Raw genomic sequence first — 25,525 nt, forward strand, 5'->3', positions numbered from 1 at the left:
ATAAAACCTTCGAATTCGTAAGAATTTTTGGATTCCAAAAAGCGATCAGTTAAGGTGCCATTGTTAGGTGCGGACACAGAAGAGCTAGTCTTTTCTCCTTGAAAATTTGGACCAATCTTTTGCGGGAAACCCTTTGACAACCTTGTTCGGGATCCTCCCATAGCTCAGGCAATTTCATGCGATACAATTCTTTCTTAATAAAAGCCAGCCATGGGATTCTATCGCGCTGGTTCAATTCCATTACATGGGTGAGATCAAGCCTATAGTGTGCGAGCTCGCTGGTGGACCAGAGCCTATGCCAGAATCTTAATGGCTTTGACTCCAGCTCTTCAGCTATGGAGGGTAAACCCACGTCTAATCTTAAGGGGAGCAGGGGTGTGCCACGAGGGAGGACCAGAAGGCGTCTAAGGAAGTTATTTTCCACTCTGGCAAGATCTGCCCCTGCTTTGTACCCCCATAGCTCGCTGCCATAGGATGCGGCCGCTTTAGCTTGGGTTTTGTACATTTATAATGCCGGGCTTATAGGTTTAATGGTTGAAGTGTTTACAACCTTCAAAATTGCGCCTGAAAGTTGGGACAGCTTTAGCCGGGATCTTACTATTTGGGGGTCCCAGGATAGGTTCTCATGTAATGTTACCCCCAAATACTGAAAGGTTGTAACCCTTTCCAGGGTGGCTGAACCCAGTGTGGGGTTGGGTCTAGTTTTTGGGGATGGATTAAAAATCATGAACTTGGTCTTCTCAGTATTGATCTCTAGGCCATGTTGTCTACAGAAAAGAGCAAATCCATCTAAAATCCTTTGTATCCCCATCGGGGATTTGGAAAGCAGGAGGGTGTCGTCAGCAAACATGATAGCCGGCACCCTCCTGCCTGCCAAAAGGGGAGCGTCATTGTCCCTGACATTGTCAAGATGGGATATAACACTGTTAACAAAGAGGCAAAACAGGGTTGGTGCCAAGACACAACCCTGCCTTACCCCTCTGAGGACAGGGAACCTTGACGACAACACTCCATCCCTCCCACACCTAACCTGCGCGTAGTTACTATCATGAAACCTAACTATAGCTTGCAATAATTGGGTTGAACACCCAGGTTCTTCAGGACCTCCCATAATTTCTTGCGTGGGACCAGATCAAAGGCTGACCTCAGGTCCACGAACACCATGTACAGCCTCCCCACCTCGATCCTCACCGTTTTCCAATACAGTAGGACGAGGCGGAATATCTGATCCATGGTGGACGTGTTTTTCCTGAAGCCAGCCTGAAGGGGACTCAGAATTTCATTGGCCTCCATCCAGTCTAGAAGGTGGTCCAAGAGAAGGCGAGAGAAGAGTTTTTGGGGGACATCTATGAGGCTGATGGGCCTGTTGTTGGCTGGGAGAAGAGTTGAACCCTTTTTGAAAATAGGCACTATCTCCGCCCCCAGCCAAGTACAGGGGATCTCCATACCTCCCACGATGGCATTAAAAAGAATAAGGAGGTACGGGCCCCAGATATTAGGGTGTTGTCTAAAAAGGTCACCGGGCAATCTATCAAGTCCCGGGGCCTTCCCCATTGCTAATCTCTCTATTGCACTAACCACCTCACCACGGGTGAATTCCAGACCAGCTGCAGAGTTGGTCAAAGCAACGGGGGCCACATCATTGGCAGATTGGATGGTATCTTGGTACAATTTGCCAAAGTGGGCTTCCCAAGCAGAGGATGCAATGTTAGGCTCCACTGCAGCTTTAGGTTCTCCTGTGCCAATATTTACCAGGGACCAAAATTTTCTAGAGTCCCTTGCTTCTAATGCTAAGGAGAGGTCCTGCCATCGGTTCCAATCCCACTCCGACCGTGCCAGTGCCATGGCCTCCTTGTATTCCCGCCTAAGTTTAGCGACCTTACCCTTATCTGAACCTGCTTTAATTGTGGCAATTAACTCTGTCTTGATCTTTTTACAGGAAGAATTGTACCAGGTTGGGGTTCGGGTCTTGTTGTTACGTGGTGCTACCACTGGGTAAAAAACCTCACCTAGAGCTCCCACTAGTTCATCATGAATTTGACCTAGTTTCTCGTTAAAATCTGGAGGTCTGGGCTGGTTAATTAATTCGTCCATTTCTGTAAGCTTGGGGAGTGCAATTTCATAAATTTTGCTTACATTTTCCTCTGCGCTTATCAATTTCCCCCATTTTACCCATCGTCTATTGGAGGTAAGAACCAAGTTCCCTGGGTCATCACTGGGGTTGGCGGGAAGTGACTCTCCTACAGGTGCAGGGTGTTTCATCTCCAAAAAAAGTGCATTGTGGTCACTATCGGTTCTGACAACCACCCTGAAGTCCTGGACCTTGGACCACATACCAATATCAACAAAAATGTAGTCCAGCCTCGATTCATGGTCCTTCCTATTGAAGGTGCACAATGAAGGGCTGTCGGACGGAGTACGACCATTGCAGGCCCTTATCGCATGGTTTAAAGTGAGGGACATAATTTGCACTGCCAATGGAGACCAAGATTTGGCATGGGGGGATAAACATGGTGGAACACCCCAGTAGTCATCTTCAGCAGTAAGGGCACCCTCCTTTAAGCCATACAGGGGTTCAAAATAGCAATTAAAGTCTCTGCCCATCACTATCTTATAATCATTTGGCAGTTGGCCCAGAAAAGACGAAAGGTCTTCAAGAGTGGGTGATTCCATGGCCGCACTGACAGGGCGGGAATATACATTGATATACATTGATAATTGCCAGGTTTACACCATTGGGCCACTTAAGCAATACACACTGGATGTCCTGTGAAAACGTAGAAATGTTTTCCGCATTACACCCAATATGGCTAGCTACCCAAACCGCCAAGCCGCCCGAGGGCCTCCCCTTACACCTAGCCTGGATTTCAAAAACTGCATAACCCGTTCTGCTCAGTGGTTCCCTAGCCCACGTCTCCTGAAAAAGACAGATATCACTACTACCCACTAGGAGATCCCAGTCTGTTGTATATATTTTGTTTGCAATACCCGCCACATTCCAGGAGAGAATCTTCAGGATTTCAATAGGAGCTTTTGGTCCCGGCTCCTCAGTTGTTTCCAGTACAGTGTCCGTAGGTGGCACTGCGGACCTTTGCACTGGTGATTCCAGGATAGATTGAGCAGTGAATATTACATTAGGAGCACATGGGCCTGTAGATGTTAGGTTACTGCCTGATTGACTCTTAGGTATGATAGCCACTTGGCCCCTGGAACTAGTGGAAGTTGGACTACTCCATAGGGGAGGTTCCGATTCACTAATGGGGATCTGGATATCTCCCTTCCCCATCCCCTGGCCTGCAGATTCACTTTCGATGTTTTCATAGGAATGTGGAGAAACACCCTTTTGAAGTCAGTCCACTAGATCAAGGCAAGAGAATCCGTTTGGATGTACATAGTTGACGTGGGCAGGGAGGGCATTATGTCTGGGGCTGTATCTTGACCCGTCCACAGCGAAACCCACCCGTGTCCAGCCAAATTCCCTCCTCACGGTTGGATTACATACAATAGGATAAAAATATGAGAGAGGGACCAATTCAATGGATGTGTTAGCAGAATTGCCTAGCCAGTTGCAGATATAGGTGACGACCTGAGGGTTCTTAAAGCTGACAATTATGCAGTCCCCCACACTTTTCTTGGCGGTATACCCAACCCATGGGACCCTTCTAACCATGAGAACATCTCCTCTCAGGTTAGATGATAGAGGCCTTTGGATGTTTAACCAGCTAATTACCTTGTTGCGTAGAGAATCGTACGACTCCATAACGCCGCTGGCAAGCTCTGGTACCCCATCAGAATCACAGTGTAACCTGCCGCCTCTGGGGGCAAATTGACTGCCTTGCGCCTAGTGTTCAGCCTATCCTGCTGGTTGGAACCATTGACTATCTCGTTAGGTGATCTCTCCTGACTGGGTGGACTGGCCAGAGCGGGTTGCTTCGATCTCCTAGGAATTGGTACCCGGGGCAATAACCTGGGAAGTGGTACTGGTGCAGAACGAAGCACAGGTACTATACTGATGTTAGTGTTTTCCCTGGAAGGAGCTAGAGATGAGGTTGGAGCCAAGACCGTTGTAACCATTGTGACAGAGGGGGGGTTGGAGGTCCCAGCACCAAACCCATGTGCTCCATGTGTGGTAACTTCTATCCCTGACTGGGCGCCATTACCAGCACTCAGTCTTTCTAGAGCTATCAATCTAGATTCTATCGAATCCAGTTTGAGAGAAAGGGGATTAAAAAAACTTTTCAGGATATCAGTGAGTGAGCTAATGAGTAGTCCTGTGGTATTAGGGATGGCCCCGCCAAAGATAAATGGCTCAGTGTGCACGGGTATCGAGGAAGTAGATGGAATACTCAACATAGCCATGTCACTTCCCCTAGCTGATATCTCGGGAGAGCCCACTTTGTCTCCATTAGTGGGCATTACAGGATCAACTTTGGCCCTTTTGGCACCTTTGGGCTTCCTAGATCTTTTCCTTTTCAATACAGGATCCACTCTACCACCCGTATGTTCTATTGATGCTGGACCCTCCATTGGGCCTTGGACTGTACCAACTCTGCGACGGGAGAGAGCTCCACATCACCAGTGATGCGTGGTGAGTCTCTGTCCCTAAGCGAGGTCAATGGAGTCCTTAGCTGTTGTAGGACTGACTCTATGGTTTGGTCGATGCTATCCATTAGTGACAAATGGGTAGCATCGAGCAGTAGCGGTGTACTAGTGTTAGTAGATAGACCCGGTGAGGACAAATAGGAATTGTCTACACCCTCCTCAGTTTGGTTTTCCAACACAGTAAGACCATTGTTAAGCACAGTATTTGCCTTAGAAAAGAATTTGTCCAAAGTACCTGTGACCACAGAAGCAGCCTTACTTCTCGATTCTCTACTGGCCATTATATTACGTCCAGCCTCAGGGCAACCAACAAGTCAATATACAATAGCGGAGAAAAAGGGGCGTTAGGGGAGTAGCCCGGCCTCTACCGTTCTCAAACGGCCCGCCCTTTGCCCGGGCTTAGCCCGGCGCCCACCCGCGCGTGTCCCGCGATGCGCGTGGCTTACACTGTTCTTAAAGTTATTGGCTGGGCGGGACACCCGGGATGGAGGCGGGGTCTAGAGGGAAGAGTCTCCAGGTGTGGCAGATGGACAAGCCGCTAGAGTTCCTGGGACTCGCAGTCCCGCTGTTCCTGCCGCCGCCCACACGATCTCCTTCAGCTCCCTCGGGGACACGGACAAACAGCTCTCCAAGTACAGTATTCCGCCCAAGCAACTACGAGCGGCTCCCGCGGAGCGGGGGCCGTGAGTCGCAGTTTTGAAGACCCGGGAGGGAGGCGGGGTCTAGAGGGAAGAGTCTCCAGGTGCGGCAGATGGACAAGCCGCTAGAGTTCCTGGAACTCGCAGTCCCGCTGTTCCTGCCGCCGCCCACACGATCTCCTTCAGCTCCCTCGGGGACACGGACAAACAGCTCTCCAAGGACAGTATTCCGCCCAAGCAACTATGAGCGGCTCCCGCGGAGCGGGGGTCGCGAGTCGCGGTTTTGAAGACCCGGGAGGGAGGCGGGGTCTAGAGGGAAGAGTCTCCAGGTGCGGCAGATGGACAAGCCGCTAGAGTTCCTGGGACTCGCAGTCCCGCTGTTCCTGCCGCCGCCCACACGATCTCCTTCAGCACCCTCTGGGACACGGACAAACAGCTCTCCAAGGACAGTATTCCGCCCAAGCAACTACGAGCGGCACCCGCCGAGCGGGGGCCGCGAGTTGCGGTTTTGAAGACCCGGGAGGGAGGCGGGGTCTAGAGGGTAGAGTCTCCAGGTGCGGCAGATGGACAAGCCGCTAGAGTTCCTGGGACTCGCAGTCCCGCTGTTCCTGCCGCCGCCCACACGATCTCCTTCAGCACCCTCGGGGACACGGACAAACAGCTCTCCAAGGACAGTATTCCGCCCAAGCAACTACGAGCGGCACCCGCCGAGCGGGGGCCGCGAGTCGCGGTTTTGAAGACCCGGGAGGGAGGCGGGGTCTAGAGGGAAGAGTCTCCAGGTGCGGCAGATGGACAAGCCGCTAGAGTTCCTGGGACTCGCAGTCCCGCTGTTCCTGCTGCCGCCCACACTATCTCCTTCAGCTCCCTCGGGGACACGGACAAACAGCTCTCCAAGGACAGTATTCCGCCCAAGCAACTACGAGCGGTCCCTCAGTCGCACTCTCACCCCTGGACTCCGGTGCAGCCCCTGCACGTCTCGTGGTGCGCCCGGGGACGGATCTTCGAAAACAACTCGCCTGGGAGCGAAGGAGGGGCTGGGTATCAGTGGGTAGTACTTGTGTCGGAGGCGTGTGTCCTCAGCTCTGGCTAAGTGTATCTCTTGCAGGGTCACTATGTCAAGGAGGTGATCAATAATATATTTCCATACCTTTTGGCGCTTTTGAGGGGAATTAAGACCTTTAACGTTCCAGGTTTCAATAGTGATCGTCGTTGGGTTAAAGGGAAAAACATTATCTCCTTGAAAGTCCAATCTGCCCTATCGTGTCCTGTGTCACCTTGTGTCTCCAGAAATGAGTATACCACAATCTAGTGTCATCTGTAAATACAATGAGGTCAGAAGACCTAGCAGAACAAAATATTAAAAAGCCGCCACCATATCCCTCCCGTCCCCTCCTCTCAAACCCCGGAAAAATGAAAATGAACATTAACAAATGCGATCCCCAAAAACTGCAAAACAAATAGCAACAAAAGATGGGGCAGGAAAGCTGCCATCAGATCCCTGATTCGGGATATCCTACCCCACAGGGGCTAGGGAGGACGGTATGTCCGATGACCCCGTCCGCGCCTCTCCGGTTGTAAAACAAAGATGTCATCATGCGGTTATGACGCGAGTATCAAAACAGAACTAGCTTCAGGAAAGAGATAGTCACTGTGCTTAGTTATAGCGGCGAGTTAGGTCACAGCATCTCTATATCACGATTGGGTGTCATGAGCCCAGGAAGCAGGGCCATAGAGGGAGCCGAAGTTCAGGAGTGCGAATAGAAGCAGGTTACTTTCAACCTCCCTGGACTGCCCCTAGAGCTGCCAACATCAACAACTAGCTTCCCTATGGGTCCCAGGCCTGTCTTAGATTATGGACAGTACAGTTCCTATGATACAAGTCAATGATGTGGCTCTGTTTGTTGTTAAATTCGAAACGGAGTCCGAACGGATAGGTCCACCTGTATCTGAGTTTATCATCTCGCAACTTGGAAGTGATAGGTCTGAACAACTGCCTCCGTGCCAGGGTAGTCGGCCCCAAGTCTTGGAATATGGCACATGAGTGGTCTTGGAAGGAAATGGACCCCTTTGTCCTGGCCCCTAGAAGCACTGCCTCTTTAACTTTATAGGAGTGGAATTTCGCCGGTATGGCGCGGGTCTCTTCTTCTCGCCGGCCTGTAAGCTTCCCACATGATGGACCCTTTCCAGTTTTATTTTGAGGGGTTGGGAACCCAGGATCTCTGCAAAGAGCCCCTCCATGAAGGCCCCAAGGTCTGGCCCCTCCGTGCCCTCCTCCAGGTCCCTGACGTGTATATTCTCCATCCGTGCCCTATTTTCGAGGTCCTCTGCCTTGAGCTGTGTCTGGTGTAGTTGGTCCTGGAGGGGGCGGACATCTTCACGTAATTCAGTGAAAAGTTTCTCTTGGTGTTGCGTCTCCATGTCTAGTACTCTAGTGCCCACAGAGTCCTTGTTGGAGGGAGGTCAGTCTCTCCATAAGATCGGTCCTCAGTTGCTCCATTGAAGATTTGATGTCCTGGCCGAGGTCATTTTGCAGTTCCGTTTTCAAGTCTTTAAACATGGCCAGGAGGTTCGCCTTCGTGAGGGCCATGTTGGCTTTCAACTTTGCCACGCAGTTTATCTGATGGTGCGAAGTAGTCTGATACCTTGTTGGATTCCTGTTCGTCCCTTTCTATGGCGGTATACGGGCTGGCCCTGGAAGACCCCTGTTGCAGCGTAGATGGAGACCGCTGGTAACCCAGAGGAGAGCATAGAGTCACCGTTAGCACATGGACCTCTGAGTTCTGCACAGGTTGGCCTGCTGTGTAGTTGGCGCTGGTGGGTGGGAGCGCGATCAACTCGTGGGAAGTAGAGGCAAGGCTTGTGCCTGATATGGTTTCCTGCGTTACATGCAGGGAGGAGTGGCAAGGCACTAGATTACATTAGAGGCCTCACTCAGGGATTAATGCCAGCCACCTAGCCGCAGGCTGTTACGCTCAGCATATGCAAGTCCCTTCGATGTCAGTCACCGCCTTGCGTGGGTTATCCTTCTCGAAGCGTAATGGCGCCATTTTGTAGGTGCAGGGGCATACACAGGAGTTGCACTAATGGTGGTGGAGCCGATCGTGGAGCGCTATTGATCCCGCGCCAGAGTCAAGAGTGAGCAGCAGTGTATTGTACCCTCTGGAGCAGCGCCTATTAGTATGTGGATATGGGGCCCCGAATCCAGGTGAAAAAGCAGCGTCGCCAATTTTACATTTCGGCTGCCATTTTAAAGTCAGGAAGGCGTATTGTGGTACTCCGCGGCATGGGTCATTCTCTGGGAGGAGTCGGTGTGAGAGTCCCAACGTTTGCGATGGTCTTGGGCATTACCTCCTGTGGCGGCAAGCAGAATTGGAGTCGGGGTCCCCACTCCAACATCGGCAGTATATTGTGGAGCACTACGACTAACCCCAAACGATAGCCGCCATTTTAGCGGGCGCCTGCTTTCTCCTGTGGTGTCGCGTTGGGATAGCTACTGCATCGTTGAAGGCAGGTGAGGTCTCTGCTTGTGCGCTACATTGTCCGCTCGGTGCAGGAGCGATTTGCAGCGCTCAGGGTTCCGTAAAACCGCAACAATCTGCTCCGGAACATCGCGCCTACCTGGAGCCGAGACGGGCTACGTCCGATCGGCCATCTTGCCCGGCCACACCCCCGATGATATATGTATGTTTTAATAGATTTTGAGCAATGCTATTTGTCTGATTACAAGGCTGACTTGTAAATCACAGAAATACTTAGAAAATTTACCAGCAGCAAAAAGCTAGTGGTATCAATGCCATCCTTTTTAATGTTCCTTCTGGAGGTGCTACACAGGTATACCTCAATCTGTGCGACCCACCACACCCTAAAAAGAGACCTCAGATCCTCTGTACACAAAGTTTAAACCAGACAACTTCTTGTTGTCAAAAGGCGATGTGTTCAGTGCAAGTGCCTAAAAGCACCAGTGGCATCTTCCTGAACGCGGAGCCCAAGGTGAGAAAAGGACATTTCTTAAGAAGTCCCTGCGAGGTTTGGTCCTAACCAGATGTCGATAGCACTGAAAGACAAAACGACCTCTGCGCCTAAACCCGAGAGTTTCCTTCAACAACCTGTAATGCAGCCATATTGACGTACTTACTCAGAACATTCCGAAGGAAACCTGCTGTGGGGAAGCTTTCTACAGTGTGGCTCACTGGTGTGGAGTGGTGTGGCTCACTGGTTCGAGGCGGCAGACCCGGAAGCAGGAGTCTGCCCGGGACCAGGGTTCAATCCCCGACGCGGTAGGGTCGTGGACCAGGGTCAGCGGACTCGATAATTCTCGCCTCGGTGCCTACTCTAACCAGGGGTCCCACTCGGCAACTCTGGGCGTTAGCTTACCTAATCTCCACAACGGCCTCATCAACGCCGGGGATGCCTGGCTTCACCTTGGGGACTCCCAGTAGGGACCATCCCACAGGGAAAGCGAGGACGGGTTCCCCAGCGGTATACCGCGCCAGGATACTCCGGTAGTAATTGAGCACGTTACAAAACAGCTTATAACATATAACATACACGCCCTGGCTTCCTTAACTCCTTTCAAGACATCCACCAGGAATGGTTCCCGCTACTCACTGGGTCCACATGTGTCCGTATCTACTTCCTGATTGGCAGAAACCACCATTTGCACAAAAAAAAACATGACTTCAGCAATTTGTAAACACACCTTCCGTCAATAGTTTATGTATGATTTTTTAGGACTTTGATTTGTGAAGTGTTTTGCATTCTACCCTGCTGCTTCACAGAGGTAGCCATGGGTGTTTTTCTCTGGGGTGCCACAGGAAACACCACCACCCTTCTATACTTTCCACGAATACCTTAGTGGAGGTCACAGTGGTGGATTTTTCCAATGTTAAAAGTGACGCAAGAGGGCGGCGCCAGGGGCTTGTAAATAAGCCTTGAAGAATTACAGGCTCAGAAGTGCACCGAAATACAAAGGCAGGGGAGGGGGCGTATATCTACACATGAAGAGCCCTTTCATACAACGAAAAGATCTTAAATCCTCTGTCATGATAGACAAGTGATCTGCAGAGATCATCAAATCGTACAGTTATGCAACATATGTGCTCTGTCGCATGCCCACATTGTCCCGGCTATGACTCCAGATCAGCCGTGACCAAAGGGTACGTTAGGGGGCATTAATGACCTTAGAGAGAGCGAAGGTGAATACCCCCTGAAGCTCACGTGAGGTTGAGTGCCGAGAGAAGGGGGTTTGGGGGAGGTGGCAGGAGGAGAGCACGGGGCGACAGGACCACAGAGAGAGTAAGCGACGTGGGCATGGGCCCAGGGCAGAGTGCAAGACAGGCCACAGCAGCGTGGAGGGATGGTGACAGCTGGGGGTGAACAGAGAGGAGCCCTGCGGGCCATGTCAAAGCTTCCAGAGCTGGGCACCTGCTGCATCACTGCACGTGGTCACTTCACTTTCTCCCAAGCTCTTCCTTTTGCTTTCATCTCTTGCTTTCATTTTCTTCGCACCTCATGCTTTCAAATTTTTCTATCACATGCTTTTCATATTCTTTCTGTTGGATGTTTTTTTTATTTTCTTTCAATTTCTTCCTTTTTGTTTTCTTTGTTTCCTGCTTTGTATCCCATGGATCTCGCTTTTCATCTTCTTCCTACAACACTGTAATGTTCATGTAAAATCGCAGAAAGACCCTATGAAGTGCTGGGGATCACATGTTGTACCAAGTAGCTGAATTGCACTTTTAACTTGTGGGTCCTGATAAGGTAACCTTCTAATGGCATAGCCCGATTTTGACTTTACAATGACGTCTGCATTATTCAACCATTGGATAAAGAGCATTAGCATTAATCGACCAATGTATAAATTCCAGCACTTCCTTAGTCACCGAAAATGTCGCAACGATCCGCTGGAGCAAATGTTACCATTGAAGTGATTGGTCAGTAAGAATGTCAGTCCACAATTCCACGTCAGAACTCTAAATTTACCTAGTCGATGTTTTGGCCTTCACAGGTTTACCGAAGAGATGCCACGTCTCCTAGTTTCAATACCAGTCTTAATTCCTTCCTTCTCCTGGTTGGCCTGTAGTAACTGTTGTTTCACAAGTGTACGGGACATTCACTTTTAGCATTTAGCTTTTATCTTCTGTCACACCTGGCATGCGAGTGACTCTGCCCCAACCATCCATTTTGACTGCTTAGAGCCATCTGTTCAAATCTCGAAAGGTTCACCTCTTCCTTTTTATCCTTCCAGGGATCATAATTTCAGTGCAATTGAAACGGGGGGGTAATAACCACGATTTACAGCACTGGGAAATCGCAAAACTGCAGTGCTGAGCGCTATAGAACAACACAAAGGGGGAAGGGTCTGTGGAAGCACACAAGGAAGTCACCTGGAATAAATATGCACTATGCAGTGCTTAAGCAAGAAGAAACGAGGGAGAGCAGTGCAAGGGGAGAAAAGTAGACGGTTGAGAGACCGACATGGAGCCGGAAAGGGGAAAGAAGCGCATAAGGGAGATAACTGGAAAACACACGCATTCACGGGGAGTTCTTAAGCTGAGAGAACACACAGCGATTCCCTTGCGAAAGCGAACCTTGAGCAGCATCTGTTGGGAAGTTAATTAGAAACCGATGTTGCCAAAGCTCGCTCCCGCAAGGGAATCGCCAAACGTGCACGCGTTGCCATTGAAAGCAATGCAACGCCTTCACGTTTTGGGGGTCAAAAGTGGATCGATTCCAAGAGGTTCCCCCCTATGCAGCGCATGCTTGCTGCTTAGGCGAGATCTAAAAAGGAACCCTCTAGTGGGTAGGGAGCAATGCTGGTGAGGGAAATGTGGTTGAAATGACCACTATGTACTTGTTCCCTCTAGTTTTTCCAGGACGTCATCCGAGAAAACTGCCTGGATTCTGTCAGGTTTTTCTGTCTAAATGTATGTAAATACAAACCTGGATTTGCTATTCCTACATTACTCGTAATGCCAGTTAACAGCTATATTCGGTTACGTGTCCTACTGTGCTTAACTCCAGACTTGCAATGAAAGCGGAAATGTTTTGCTGAAGAATAAGTCCGGTTTCTGTAGCGCATATCGGTATTGTACGATATAATGCTTGTAAACGCGATGGTGTGTCTATCCGCTAGATTTCTGAGGGAGGCCGGTTAAGGTTTCTATTGGTAGAGAGGATATTCTGTCACGCACAGTTGCATTGCGAGTAGTTTATTAAGAAAAGATGTTACATATTAAAATTAACCTACATTTTTCTTTTAATTTTGACTCAGTGGGGAATGGATCTGCACTTTCTGTCGAGACCTATCCACGCCGGAGGTTGAATATGATTGTGACGATCCAGCTCAGAATCCCGAGAAAAGGAAACCTGCAACGGTTGCAAATCTACCACCGATAGACCAGCGGGTGAGGATATGCTGATTTTGTTGTGTTGTATCATAACAGATGTTTTCTGTGCAGTGTCCTGCATAAGAAGTACTTTATTTAGGGCAAACTGTTTTTATTTACATTTTTGGTCATCACACATCACCAAGCACCCTCTGTCTGGCAAGAATATAGATAACAACACATGAGACAACTTCTTTGGAACGCTAGGAGTATTGCACCTGAGTGGCCGTATTTTTAACGGGCAACACAATTGCATGTGAAAGTTGATCAAAGCCTAAACACTGTACAGGAATAGATCAGGCCATCACAGAGGCAGCGGCATAGCTAGGATGCCATGGGCCTTAGTGTAAGCAAATTAACTGGGCCCCTCACTATGGTGACATCTAGGTCTGTCAGCTGCCCCGACACTCTTCAACCTCCTTCGACATAGTCTGCATTTGCCATATCCAAACATACTACTGTTCTCATACACACACTGTTGTATTCCCATTCCTTGCACTACATTTCTACAAGTCAAAGCCAACCCTAAAAAGTATTACGAAAGCCAGTAAGTGTGTCCTTGTAAACTGCATGCACACATACATAACATATAGAGACCCCCCTCTACTGCCCCCATTGAGGTACTGGGTTTTTCAGAACCGGTACCGAACCGGTAACCCAGTGGTGTCAGGGAACACACCCAAAGACCTCGAGTACTTTCCTGATTCAGACCACAGAAACTCAGAGTCTTCTAGGTGAAGTCAAGGATCGATTTTATTGGCTGCAACCAAGGTAACAAGCGTCCTAGAAGTACAACACACGGGATGTATATTCTCAGGAGACTGCTCAAGCTTACAAAGTCAGGCTTCTCTTTTTATACAAAATATTGTGCTTTAGGCAAACATTCTTCGAATTTACAGTATACTATTCACATATTTTCGTTACAAAGGAAAAGCAGAGTCATGATGACAAGCCCATATTTCAGTTTGTCCAGCCCACAATAAATTACCCGGCAAGGCCCAACATTTCATCAGATATCGATGGACCCCCAATAAAAACGGGCACCTCCCCATCATAAAGCAAGTGAGAGAGAAAAGAGCAGGGACAGGTGTGAGCAAGATTCGGCAGGGTGTGTGTGCGATGTAATGGGTTTACGGCCTGTTGTGCCTTGATGCTATCTTGTTCGGCCACTGGGAGAGGAACTGACCAAACAGGTTCGGCCTGGGGCAATGGTTTCAACCTGCCCAGGTCAGAGAAAAGTCAATTAAGGTGTACGTGTCCTTTGGAATCGAATTTAGCTGTATCATAAGCCTATGTAAAGGGCAACTCACAAAATGGCTGCCGTACACAAAATGGAAGCCAAGGGTTCAAGACGAAAATGACGATTTCGAGGTGAAATCGTCACTCGAATATGACGAAAATGCTTGTACATAGTGTACTAGCCATTCTCGGTATTTTGATATAAAAATCGTCATGCTATGGTGAAGTTTAATTCTCGAGTCCAGAATTTTCAGAACTACAAACCCTCCTTTTGCCCTTACATGGGCAATTTAACCTAATCTCATGCTAATCTGAGTCCAGGTCTATATTCCTAAAGTCTTTGAGATGTTGCTGTAACATCATTCTAGTACTTAGCTCGTCTCTTGATACAGGTTTCCTTACACATGATGCAGCACAGAGGCCACATATTGCAGGAGCACACTGCACGCACAGACAGAACAGGTATAGAATGGCTAAGACCATCCCAATGACCATCAGAAATTTCCATCCCCAGGCGGATATCAGTTCCCAGAACCATCCCATTAAAGACCAATCTTCTTTATCCACATGAATAGTTTAGAGATGGCCTGGTACACTGTTGGAGCGTTATCTGGAATGAAAACACAGCAACTCGATTGGATCAATCTACATACCCCACCTCGGTCTGCAAGTATGACATCTAATGCGACCCTGTTCTGAAGGGTCATAAGACGATCCGACTGGAGCTCAGCAGTCAAGTTACTAAGGGCACCAGCAGTTTCAACTACGGTGGACTCAACCACCCTTGTCAATTGCCTTATGTTCCTGCTGTTAGCCATCGGTCCCCAGAACGGCAGAAAACCCTTTACGAAGTCCCCAAATTCTTGTCCTGCAGTGTCGTCTTCGCTGAAGACACCTCTAACTAATCTTGTCTTGTGGTAATCTGCCGCTGCTGTGTAGGTGGGAGGCAACAGGAATGAAACAAAACATGTGCCCGAAAAGTCAGGGGGCAACCATGTATAGGCTCTATCATGGCAGATGAAATAGGTACCCTTAGTTGCTAAAAACGAAGGGGAAGTCTGGGCTGCAAAAACATACGTTTTAGTGCAGATACTCTTCCCTAACTGAGCTCTGGGATTCTTGCCATTACCTTGCAAACACAGGTGACCCTGATGGGGTACAATCCAAATCGAGGAAGATCTCTTAGCTTGCTGTTTCTCACTCAGAGTAGCTCCATATCCGGTTACGTTCCATCCTATGTATACTAGTGTCTCATCTCTCGGGATAGTCTCATAAGAAATATCTTCCTTAATCATGTCTACTATACCCTTAACTAGAGCACTATTCTTAGGATTGTCTGTTACAGAACGTAGGGGGTAGACTTCATGTGCGTATATGAACATTGTTCTGTATGCCCACACAGAACCATTGTGGCTGAAAGGCAGGACCAGATAAGGGATACCTTTATCCGTTGTGTGAGGCATAAGACCACACACCCAACAGTTAGTTGTGTTCATTACAAGTTGGTGTTGGTGCAAGAGCTGAACTAAGGGGTTATTAATAAACTCTAATCTCCTAGCTGATTCGTGTTCAGGAAGGGGTTCAAAAGAGTGTGGGGAAACAGTAGAAGGAGGAGGTATAGGCGATGTAGTGGGTGCAAATGTTACTCGAAAAGAGAATAACACATAACTTATTAAAAATATCATCACACTGAATAACATGAAAATGCACAATATCAAAAAGCTTTTCTTTGTCATTATATTACAGATCCTGGTTTTAAAGTTCACTCTTTTGGCAGGTCTCTTCATCTCGGAAAACTCCATCCTCTCTAAAGTGCTGCCCGCGATGGGAATTTTGTTTCTGCTAAAGAATGCTTCTGTCAGTCCAGGGCAACTCCCTTAGACCAACCAGAACTGCCGACCTAACGTCGTCAGCTGCACCCCAAAGACTTTGGGCAATCGCGGCCCTAGCAGCGGAACCCGGATGGCGGTTCGAAAAACAAAAATGAGCAAGTTTCTCAGATGGGAGAGCTGCACTTTCAAAAATAGCAGGATAAAAAAGAATTTTATTTATTTGTCCATAGGTTTCGGCCTCAAATTATAGTGCTTTTTCCCAGGTACTGTTTGGTCTTTGAAAAGGAGTTCAGGTTCTGTAGTGTCCAATTGGACTGACGGTGATACAGTTGGTTGCAAAATATTGTCGCTCTCCTGTTCAGTAAGTGTTCCTTTTACACGTGCATCACTGAAAGGCAGAAAACGTGGCACGGTTTCAGTCTGAGTCGCCGACACCCTCCTGGACCCACCGGTCGTACGGCAGAGGTAAAGGGATCCGTTTGCAGTGGATCCAGCTTTTCTTCCCCTCCACTCGAACAGCTGATCTTGTGGAAAGAAGGACGAGGTGTGGTCCGGTCCACCTGGGCTGGTCGTTCTCGGTTCGCTGGAAGTTCTTGACCAGCACCCAGGATCCAGGGTCAATCTGGTGTCCTGGAGCTTCAGAGACTTGAGGCAGTGAATCATGCACCTGTTGGTGTAAAACACGCAATTTAGCCGTCAATTCGTACAGATAATCAAGTAAAACAGGGTGTTCAATTTCACTGAACTTGGTGGGTCTTGGCACTCCCCACATGTTGGCCGGGCGGCCTAAGACTATTTCATAGGGACTAAGTTTCACTCGTGAATGCACAGTCATTCTGGTGGATAGGAGTGCTAAAGGGAGAGCGTCAGGCCATTTAAGACCTGTGCTCGCTTGAATTTTGGCCAATTTTAACGTAAGCGTGCCATTGTAACATTCTACTAGTCCAGCTGATTGGGGGTGATTTGCAGCGTGGAACTTTTGCTGAATGCCTAGCCCTTCACATACTCTCTTCATCACTCGACCCACGAATTCACTTCCATTGTCACTCCAGACCATTCTAGGCATTCCGAATCTGGGGAAGTACTCTTTCACAAGGGCTTTAGCTGTGGATAAGGCAGTGTTGTCTTTTAGGGGATAGGCTTCCACCCATCTTGAAAAGGCACAAACAACAACGAGTATGTATTTGAAATTGTTGCACCTCTCCATGTGGATGAAATCTAGCTGCAAAACCTCGAACGGATACGTAGGAGGTGCAAAATGACCAGCTGGAGTTGTGGTTCCCCTACCAGGATTGTGTTTCAGACACACCATACAATTCTTGACGACATTCTCTGCACACTTGGGAATTCCTGAATGTTGCCATACTGGAGCCAACAACTTGCAAATCCCTTTCACGCTGATATGAGCCATTCCATGAGCCATTGTAACCACTGCAAGCACATATGCATCGGGTAACAACCATCTCTGATGCTCTCACAATTCAATCCAACAACCATTTGCATCCATTCTACCCGTACTTTCTCTCCACATGCTCAACTCTTTCTCTGTAGCCTCAGCTTGAATAGACTTCACACTCTCTATCGTGTCCTCACACATTCCAACATCACCAACCCATCTTGCAGGGCCTGCAACATACATTCGGCTCATTACATTCCTTGCAGTTTCTTTCGCGATTTCGTCAGCAAATGCATTTCCACGACCAACATCATCAGTCACCTTTTTGTGAGCACTACATTTCACAATCGCCACTTGCAGAGGCAAGGTCAGTGATTCAAGGAGCTCATTCACCAACTGACCATGCTGAATCTTAGCTCCATGCGAAGTCAGGAACCCACGTTCTTTCCACAATCGTCCAAAACTGTGAGCCACACCAAACGCATACTGACTATCGGTATAGATAGTCACTTTCATTCCTTTAGACAACACACATGCTCTTGTAAGTGCAATCAATTCTGCTGCTTGAGCTGAATTATGTGGAATACGTGCAGCTTCAACAATTGTATGCAAAGTCGTGACAGCATATGCTGCAGTCGTGTCACCATTCGGAAGCTTGAAGCATGAACCATCCACCCATAATGTACCATCACACTTTGCAAGAGGAGTGTCCTGGAGGTCTATTCTTCCTTTCGTTTCTTCTTCTGTTCTAAGAAAACAATCATGCTGTTCTGAAGCATCTAATTCCTCTACAATTGGCAACAACGTAGCTGGGTTTAGAGTGTTGCATCTTTTTATATGCACATGACTCGCTAACAATGTCAATTCGTAACCTGACAATCGAGCACTAGTTGAGTGCTGTGTCTTGGTTCTGTTCAACAACGTGTCCACTGCATGTGGAACCATCACGACTAACATATTATTCATCACTAGACCAGCAGACTGTCGAATAGAAACAGCTGCTGCTGCTGTTGCTCTTAAACAACTCGGCAATGCTTTGGCTACCGGATCCAAAGTCGACGAAAAATATGCACATGGACGCTGCTTGTCTCCAAACAACTGAGTCAAGACTGACAATGCACAACCTTGTTTCTCATGGACATACAATGTAAAGGGCTTACTGTAGTTGGGGGTACCCAACACAGGAGCCGAACATAATGCTGTGCGCAATTCAGAAAAACTTTCCTGACACTCTTCAGACCAAGGAATGGGATTGGGTGTATCTTTACACGTTAATGCCACCAAAGGTTTGGCTAATAACGAAAAATTTGGTATCCATTGCCTGCAATATGATGTAATGCCCAAGAAAGCACGCACTTCTCTCTGTGTTCTTGGCACACTCAATTTCGCTATTGACTGAATTCTTTCTGGGGTCAGTTTCCTTCCCTCCTTCGATAAGAGATGACCTAAGTAGGTCACTTCTTGTCGACAATATTGCAATTTTGAGAGAGACACTTTGTGGTGCAAATCACACAAATGACGCAACAATGACAACGTGGCTTCTTTACAGATTTCCTCAGTATCTGCAGCAACAAGCAAATCATCTACATACTGAATGAGGGTAGCGCCATCAGGTAAAACAATCGTATCAAGCTGTGTTTTCAAAGCTTGACTATATATTGATGGACTTTCACAGTAGCCCTGGGGAGCGCGTTTAAAGCGGAAGCTGCGACCTCCTAAACTGAAACCAAAAATATCCCTACTCTCCTCAGCAATCGGGATGCTGAAGAAAGCATTCTTCAAGTCAATCACCGAAAACCAGGTGGCAGAAGCTGGAATCATAGTCAATAGGGCAGTAATGTCAGGAACAACTGGAAACTGTGGCACAACTATTTTATTCACCTCTCTAAGATCAATCACGAATCTGTAAACAGGTGGCTGGGAAGGGTCAGTTCGCTTAAAAACAGGCAGAACAGGACTATTGCAAACGTTGCCTCTTGTCTCTTCAATCACATCTTTTTCAATCAGATCATAAACGATCGCTACTAAAGCTTTTTCACCTTCACTAGAGATTTTGTATTGGGGAATGTGTGGCATTTTAACATTGGCTTTCAATGTTACAACATATGGTGGTATTTCCAAAAGACCAACATCATTAGGACCAGTAGCCCAAAGAATATTAGGGAGAGATCACAATTCTGTTGGAAGTTTATCCCTTGACAAATACATTGGAGAAACCACTTTCTTACCCAGTGTAAGTTGTACTCCAGAAGGAGAACAGTACAAAGTTGCATACAATCTTTTCAGCAAATCTAATCCCAACAAGTTTTCACCACAACCTGTTGTCAGAATAAGGGGTGCTACGAATTCACAAGGTCCAACAGAAAGGGACAAAGGGTCAGAAATCGGGTTTCTAACTGGGGCGCCAGAAAAACCTACTGATACATTCATTTCGCCAGACAAAGGTGCGCCAGGGAGTTTGGAGTGCATAATAGAACTCTTGGTAGCACCAGTATCCAACAGAAAAGGCTCTGACACACCTGATGTAATCACCTCAACATATGGTCCACTCTGATCTACTGGAACTGAAACAACTCCCTCTCTGTCTATGGCTGTCCTAGCAATGATTACCGTCCATATTCTCATCTTCTGCATAGTAATCATCAGCATAGTACTGAGCCGTCCTACCAGATGCGTTATTCTGCTGATCGAACCTATTCATCGAATTTTGAGGTGGAAGAGTCTGTGTGTTCTGGGGGAAATTTCCACGTCCTCTACCTCTAGATGCTTGTTGAACACCTCGACCTCTTACACCAGAAGCACCATTTGCACGCTGTAATAAAATAGGACAACTATACTGGAAATGACCCTCTTCCTTACAATATGAACACTGATTGGGGCCTACAGGGACACATGGTTGAGTATACTCGACTCTTTGCGATTTCCTCTGATACTGTTGAGGCTGCTGATAGTTTTTCTGATAGTTATTCTGACCACCATTATTCTGGCCACCACCACCACGTGGCGGATATGCTTGCTGTAACAGAACCTTCGTTTTCAACTCTTTAGTTTTCTTTTCTGCTCTATATTTCTCGTCTTTGTCTCGATTTTCATAGTACTGTGCAGTAGCCAATATCTGTGCTGAAGAGGAAACTGCCCAAGAACTCTCTGAGTCTTTTAACTTTTTACACAACTCTGGAAGCAGATTGTGCACGAATTTATCGACGAACAGTCACTGACCACCTTCTGTGCTCATATCTTGACCACTGTGGTCAACAAAAGTCTCTTCAAACCTGGTGAAGAAATCTGAGATCGTTTCATCTTTCTTCTGCTTACATGCAGACAATTTATCCCAATTTACTCGTATGGCAGGCATTAAAGTCTTCATGTAATTAATAATCCTACCAGGGAGGTCTGCTACTAAAGACTCGGGTTTAGCACCACCAACTTGTCGGTCATCTGCAGCAGCAATATTAGCCCATGTGCCACCTAACTCCTGATCATGATCTGCATGACGAATCTTTCCCCACAAAGGCTGTGGAACAACGTTCCCAAACAACATGTCTATGTCTGCTAAATTCATGATACATGACCCAGCAGTTTGTGACAACTCTTTGTAATACCCTGCGGGATTTTTACGGGGATCAGGCAATGTCTGTTTAAGGGCCAAAACTTCAGCTCGTTTCCAAGGAACATGTACCCACACACGCTGAAAATGTGCTGGCACAAGTGGTGGAACATTACCAGGACCAGCTGCTACTTCTTCCTTCCATACTGGAGGAACTTCTCTCATGGGGTACTGTCGCGCCTTTTTCCTTCCGGATGCGTCATGCTCAAATAATGATCGAGAAGTGCCCCCCTTACTCCGATACGACAACAATGTCTCAACCGCTCTCTCGACATCGGGACCTACGATCATGCCCTCTGCGAGCTCGAACCGCACACGACACAACTCGGGCGGGTTGTATTCCAGATCATTGTCTTCCAAATCTTCACAGAGAAAAACACACATTTGTTCAAAAACATATCTCTGCTTCAGTGCTTCCCATTGACGGAAGACTTCCATGACAGACTCTACATCATACCTTACAGTGTGGATAACCCATTTATGCGCTAAACGATTCAGTAAATCTCTCTCTCGATAGTCAGGCAGTTGACTCCGCAACTGTCTTCGTTCCGTGTTAGGGGTCATATTAGGCGACCCGAAGAAGGGTGAGAGAAGATTAGTAACAGTGTTGGCCATTCTTTGTCGAACGGAAGGAGAAACTGACGGAAGAACGGGCAGAAAAACAGGGTGAGATAAGGCAGGAGCAGAGGCAATAGCAGAGGGAGCATTAGGAGAAATAGAAGGTGCACTAGGCAAAGTTGTAGAAAGCACAGGTGAAGCAGATGTGATCGGTGGGCCTTGAGGAGGCTGCACCGAAGGAGCAGGAGCCAGCTGAAGAACAGCTGGCGGGTGCTGTGGAGGAGCAGGAGGCAATGCAATCACAGGTTGCGCAACTAATGGTTGCGGAGGTGCCGTGGCATTTTGCGCATAGGGGGGTGGTGAACTTAATAAATGCGCCATTAACGGATCTTTTTCAAGCTCTTTTGCTGCATCTTGCTCAGGAGGCAGCAAAACTGGGTAGCATTTATCTATTACCATTTTACGTTGCCTGTGCAACTGCTCACTCATCTGTTCTTCTTCATTGTCTTTATACTGCATAGCAGCTTGCATTATCGAAATACCCCTTTCTCTCTTATTTTTCTTTGCTAATTTAATTTCCTTCTGTTTGGCTTCCTTACGCCATAGGCGGAAAGAGTCAAACATTGCCGGCCGGGCTTTCTTCTTGAAAAGTTTAACTTCGAGGTTATCTAAGATTTCTGTATCAAAGCTACCATATTGGGGCCATTTTAAAACACCATCTTTTCTGGTGTATTTGATCCACACTTCATTATATGTGATGGGACCCACGCCATGTTTTACATATAATTCATAAGTTGGAGTTCCAATCGGAGGACCCGGACACGAGTCCTCCAATCGGGAGTCCCTATTATTACAACCAAGACAAAACAAATGTCCAAGTCTGCTAAGACCAGGCATCTTCGCTCTCTAGTCTAGCTTCAATCTTCAAAGGATTATCGATTACGATATTGCTCGTGAATACACGAGTCCTTCGGTTTTGGCACTTGCAAGTTCCAAAAAGTGATCCCAAAAGGGGATACCCAAACTAAAACCAACTAAGGACTGGGAGACGCTCCACTTATACTTAACTGAGATATCGATGACGTCACCAGAAGACTCGTCTTATCGTTTCGCTCTACCAAACTTCAAGGGTCCAAATCAGGGCGATAGCCAGGGCAGCAGTCCTTTGTAGCCGTCGGGAAGCGGGGAACCTCGCAGCAAAGACTTTCGGACCACGTCGACATGCAAGGGTCGATTAAGTGGTTGGCCTTCCTCCAGAATTTTCACACGAAGCTCCTCACGAACCTCTGGCTGGACCGGTACCGCTGGTATCGCTCCACGTTGGGCGCCAACTGAGGTACTGGGTTTTTCAGAACCGGTACCGAACCGGTAACCCAGTGGTGTCAGGGAACACACCCAAAGACCTCGAGTACTTTCCTGTTCTGATAGATACATCTGCCGTGTGGATTCCTCACCTTGTGAATACCCCTTGCGTCAGCAACATTCGGAAATTCTTTTTTCGTAGCCTCGCGCCGACGTGGACTCCTGACGTCATAGAGACACGACCTCGCTCGCGACTCCGCTGACGTCACCGACGCCTATAATAGGCCCACGCCGGCGTGATGACATCAGTTCCCTTTTTTCCGCGTCGTCGACGCTAACGGTTTCGGGATACTCTGTAGCCTTAGTACATTGTTACTTCGTTTCTTCGATTCTCCATTCTCAGATATTTCTGTTCTGTTGTCATGTCGACAAAGAAGACCGGGTTTAAGCCTTGCAGAGAATGCGGGAAGATGATGTCCGTTACGGACCCTCACCAAGACTGTATCTGGTGTTTAAGCTCGGATCATGACGTCGATGATTGTTCATCTTGTCAAAAGATGAATCCGAAGGCTCTTCGTGAGAGGGAATCTAAACTTCTTGTTGCCAAACTTAAAGCAAGTAAGGTTAAAAGATCCTCAAAGCATCCGAAGAAGTCGAGGTCGAGATCCAGTTCAAGGTCTCGAGAGGCGTCGGCCTCGAAGTCATCATCCGGTCATGCTTCCGGTTCCCACAAGAAGCATAAGAAGAGGAGACACAGATCACGTCATCATTCCAGATCAAAGTCTCCCAAAAGGATGAAGTCGAAGGTGATTCCTCCTCATGAGTCGGTTGGTGAGGCTTCACCTTCGGAGTCGGTGGTCCATTCTCCGACTCCTGTTCCAGATCCGACTCCGACTCCGTCTCCGGCTCCGTCGCCATCTCCGGCTCCATCTCCGGCTCCGGAAGACGCCGATGGAGTTCCTGTTGAGGAAGGGGCTTCGAATCCTGTTGAGGAAACAGATTCTAATGTACCTCGTGGTCAGCCTGAGCATCCACCATTCCCGACTCCAGGTCAGGACCCTTCTGCGTTTTTAAACGCGATGTATGGTGTTTTCTCGAGGTCGTGGTACCCCTCTGGAGCACCTTCGGGTCCCATGGGTCCAATGGCTTTCAATTTGGGTGTTCCACACTCGTATGCTCCGGCACCCTTCATGCCGTATATGCCGGCTCCGACTCCATTGTGGCAGTACCAAGCTCCACCGAGGTCGACGCCGGTGTCGACGCCAGCTCGGCCGAAGTCGACGACTCCGGTCCCGGCGTCGCCGACTCCCTTGGATTCTATGGGGCAGCCTTCCAAGCCCTCGGATTCGATTCCGAAGTCGGCTCCGGCACCGTCGAATTCGGCGTTGGATTCGACTGCACTTCGAGTCAAAATGAGGTCTCGTAGAGAGGCTCAACGACTTCTGGAGGAGCAGAGAGTTAATGATTCTTCTTCTGAGGTGGAAGAAGGTGAATTGGAAGGGGATTGTTTCGAAGACCTGGCGGATGCTAGTGGTCTGGAGTTTTCACCGGAGTGGTCTTTGCCTTCTGGACCTGATGCTCCCTCCAGAGATGTCCAACCTTATCATGTTGTCATGAAGAAGGCAGCAGGACTTTTAGGTCTGACTTTGCCCTCTGTCGAGTTTAAATCGAATTTGTTGACAGAGGTTCTCCATTCTCCTAGTTCATCAGTGGAACCTTTGCTCCCATTTAACGATGCCTTAAAGGATCCTATAATGGAAGTTTGGAAAAAGCCTTTTTCTGCTCCTGCAGTTGCAAAAAGTGTGGCTAGGAGGTATAGAGTGGCTCCTGAGGATCCTGCTTTCTTATCTTCGCATCCTTCCCCTGAAAGTTTGGTAATTCAGGCCGCTTGCTCTAAGAAGTCTGTTGGGGCTTTTCCGCAGGTGCCTGGCGACAAAGAGGCAAAGAAACAAGATCAGGTCGCGAAGAAGATTTTTTCTTCGTCCAGCATGGCTTTGAAGTCTTCTAACGCCACTTGCCTCATGGGAAGGTACATCCATGCTCTTATGGACTCTATAAGTTCTTTGGTCCCTAAGGTTCCTGAAGCTAGTAGAAAGGACTTTGAAGAGGCTTTATCTGACACTCAGGCAGCGGCTCGTCAGGTCATCCAAAGTGGACTTTATACAACTGATTCTGTGGCAAGAATTATGGGCACGGCGGTTGCCACGAGGCGTTCAGCCTGGTTGAAGTCATCTGACTTCTCAGCTGATGTGCAGTCTGCATTATTGGATTTGCCTTTCGATGGCGAGGGGCTTTTTGGAAAGAAGGCAGACGCGGCCTTGGAGAGATTCAAGGACAGCAGGGCAACTGCTAGATCTCTGGGCCTTCAGGTCAGGGGTTCTACGACCAGAAAGTTTAGAGGGTTTGGTCGCTCTTCCTTTCGGTCGTATAGACCCGCTCAGCAGCAGCAGCAACAACAGCAGCAGCAGAATACCTTGTATAGGTCTTACAGAGGGAAACAGAGATCACGTCCTCGAGGTCGTCAAGTCTCTTCCTCCTCCACCTCCTCCAACCCCCCAGCCACAGAAAAGCAGCCCTAGATCCGCCATTCAGGATCATGTGGGTCCAGTGGGGGGCCAGCTTACCTACTTTCTACGAGATTGGGAATCGGTTACATCAGATCTTTGGGTTCTCAATCTCGTAGAAAATGGGTATGCCCTTCCTTTTCGGGAATTCCCTCCCAATTACCCTCCTTGCCAGGGATATTGCTCAGAGGAACATCTGTTACTCCTACAGGAGGAAGTCCAAACACTTTTGAGAAAAGGTGCGATAGAGATGGTTCCAGAGCAGGAAAGGGGTCAGGGATGCTACTCCCGGTATTTCCTGATTCCCAAGAAGGATGGCAGGCTTCGTCCGATCCTGGATCTCAGGATCTTGAATTTTTATCTGAAGCAGGAGAAATTCAAGATGCTCACCCTTGCTCA

The 25,525-nt window shown here is 48.1% G+C and overlaps 1 protein-coding gene across 1 annotated transcript in view; it reads left to right on the plus strand.

The window, feature by feature from the left end:
- Positions 1-25,525, plus strand: part of TRIM24 (tripartite motif containing 24) — a 1,142,914-nt gene that overhangs the window by 898,731 nt on the left and 218,658 nt on the right. Inside the window, exon 15 of the mRNA XM_078672569.1 lies at positions 12,514-12,646. Coding sequence (XP_078528695.1) covers positions 12,514-12,646 — 133 coding nt within the window. The remainder of the gene's footprint in view (positions 1-12,513; positions 12,647-25,525) is intronic.

Source organism: Lissotriton helveticus, chromosome 1_1 (genome assembly GCF_964261635.1).
Source record: "Lissotriton helveticus chromosome 1_1, aLisHel1.1, whole genome shotgun sequence".
Taxonomy (NCBI): domain Eukaryota; kingdom Metazoa; phylum Chordata; class Amphibia; order Caudata; family Salamandridae; genus Lissotriton; species Lissotriton helveticus.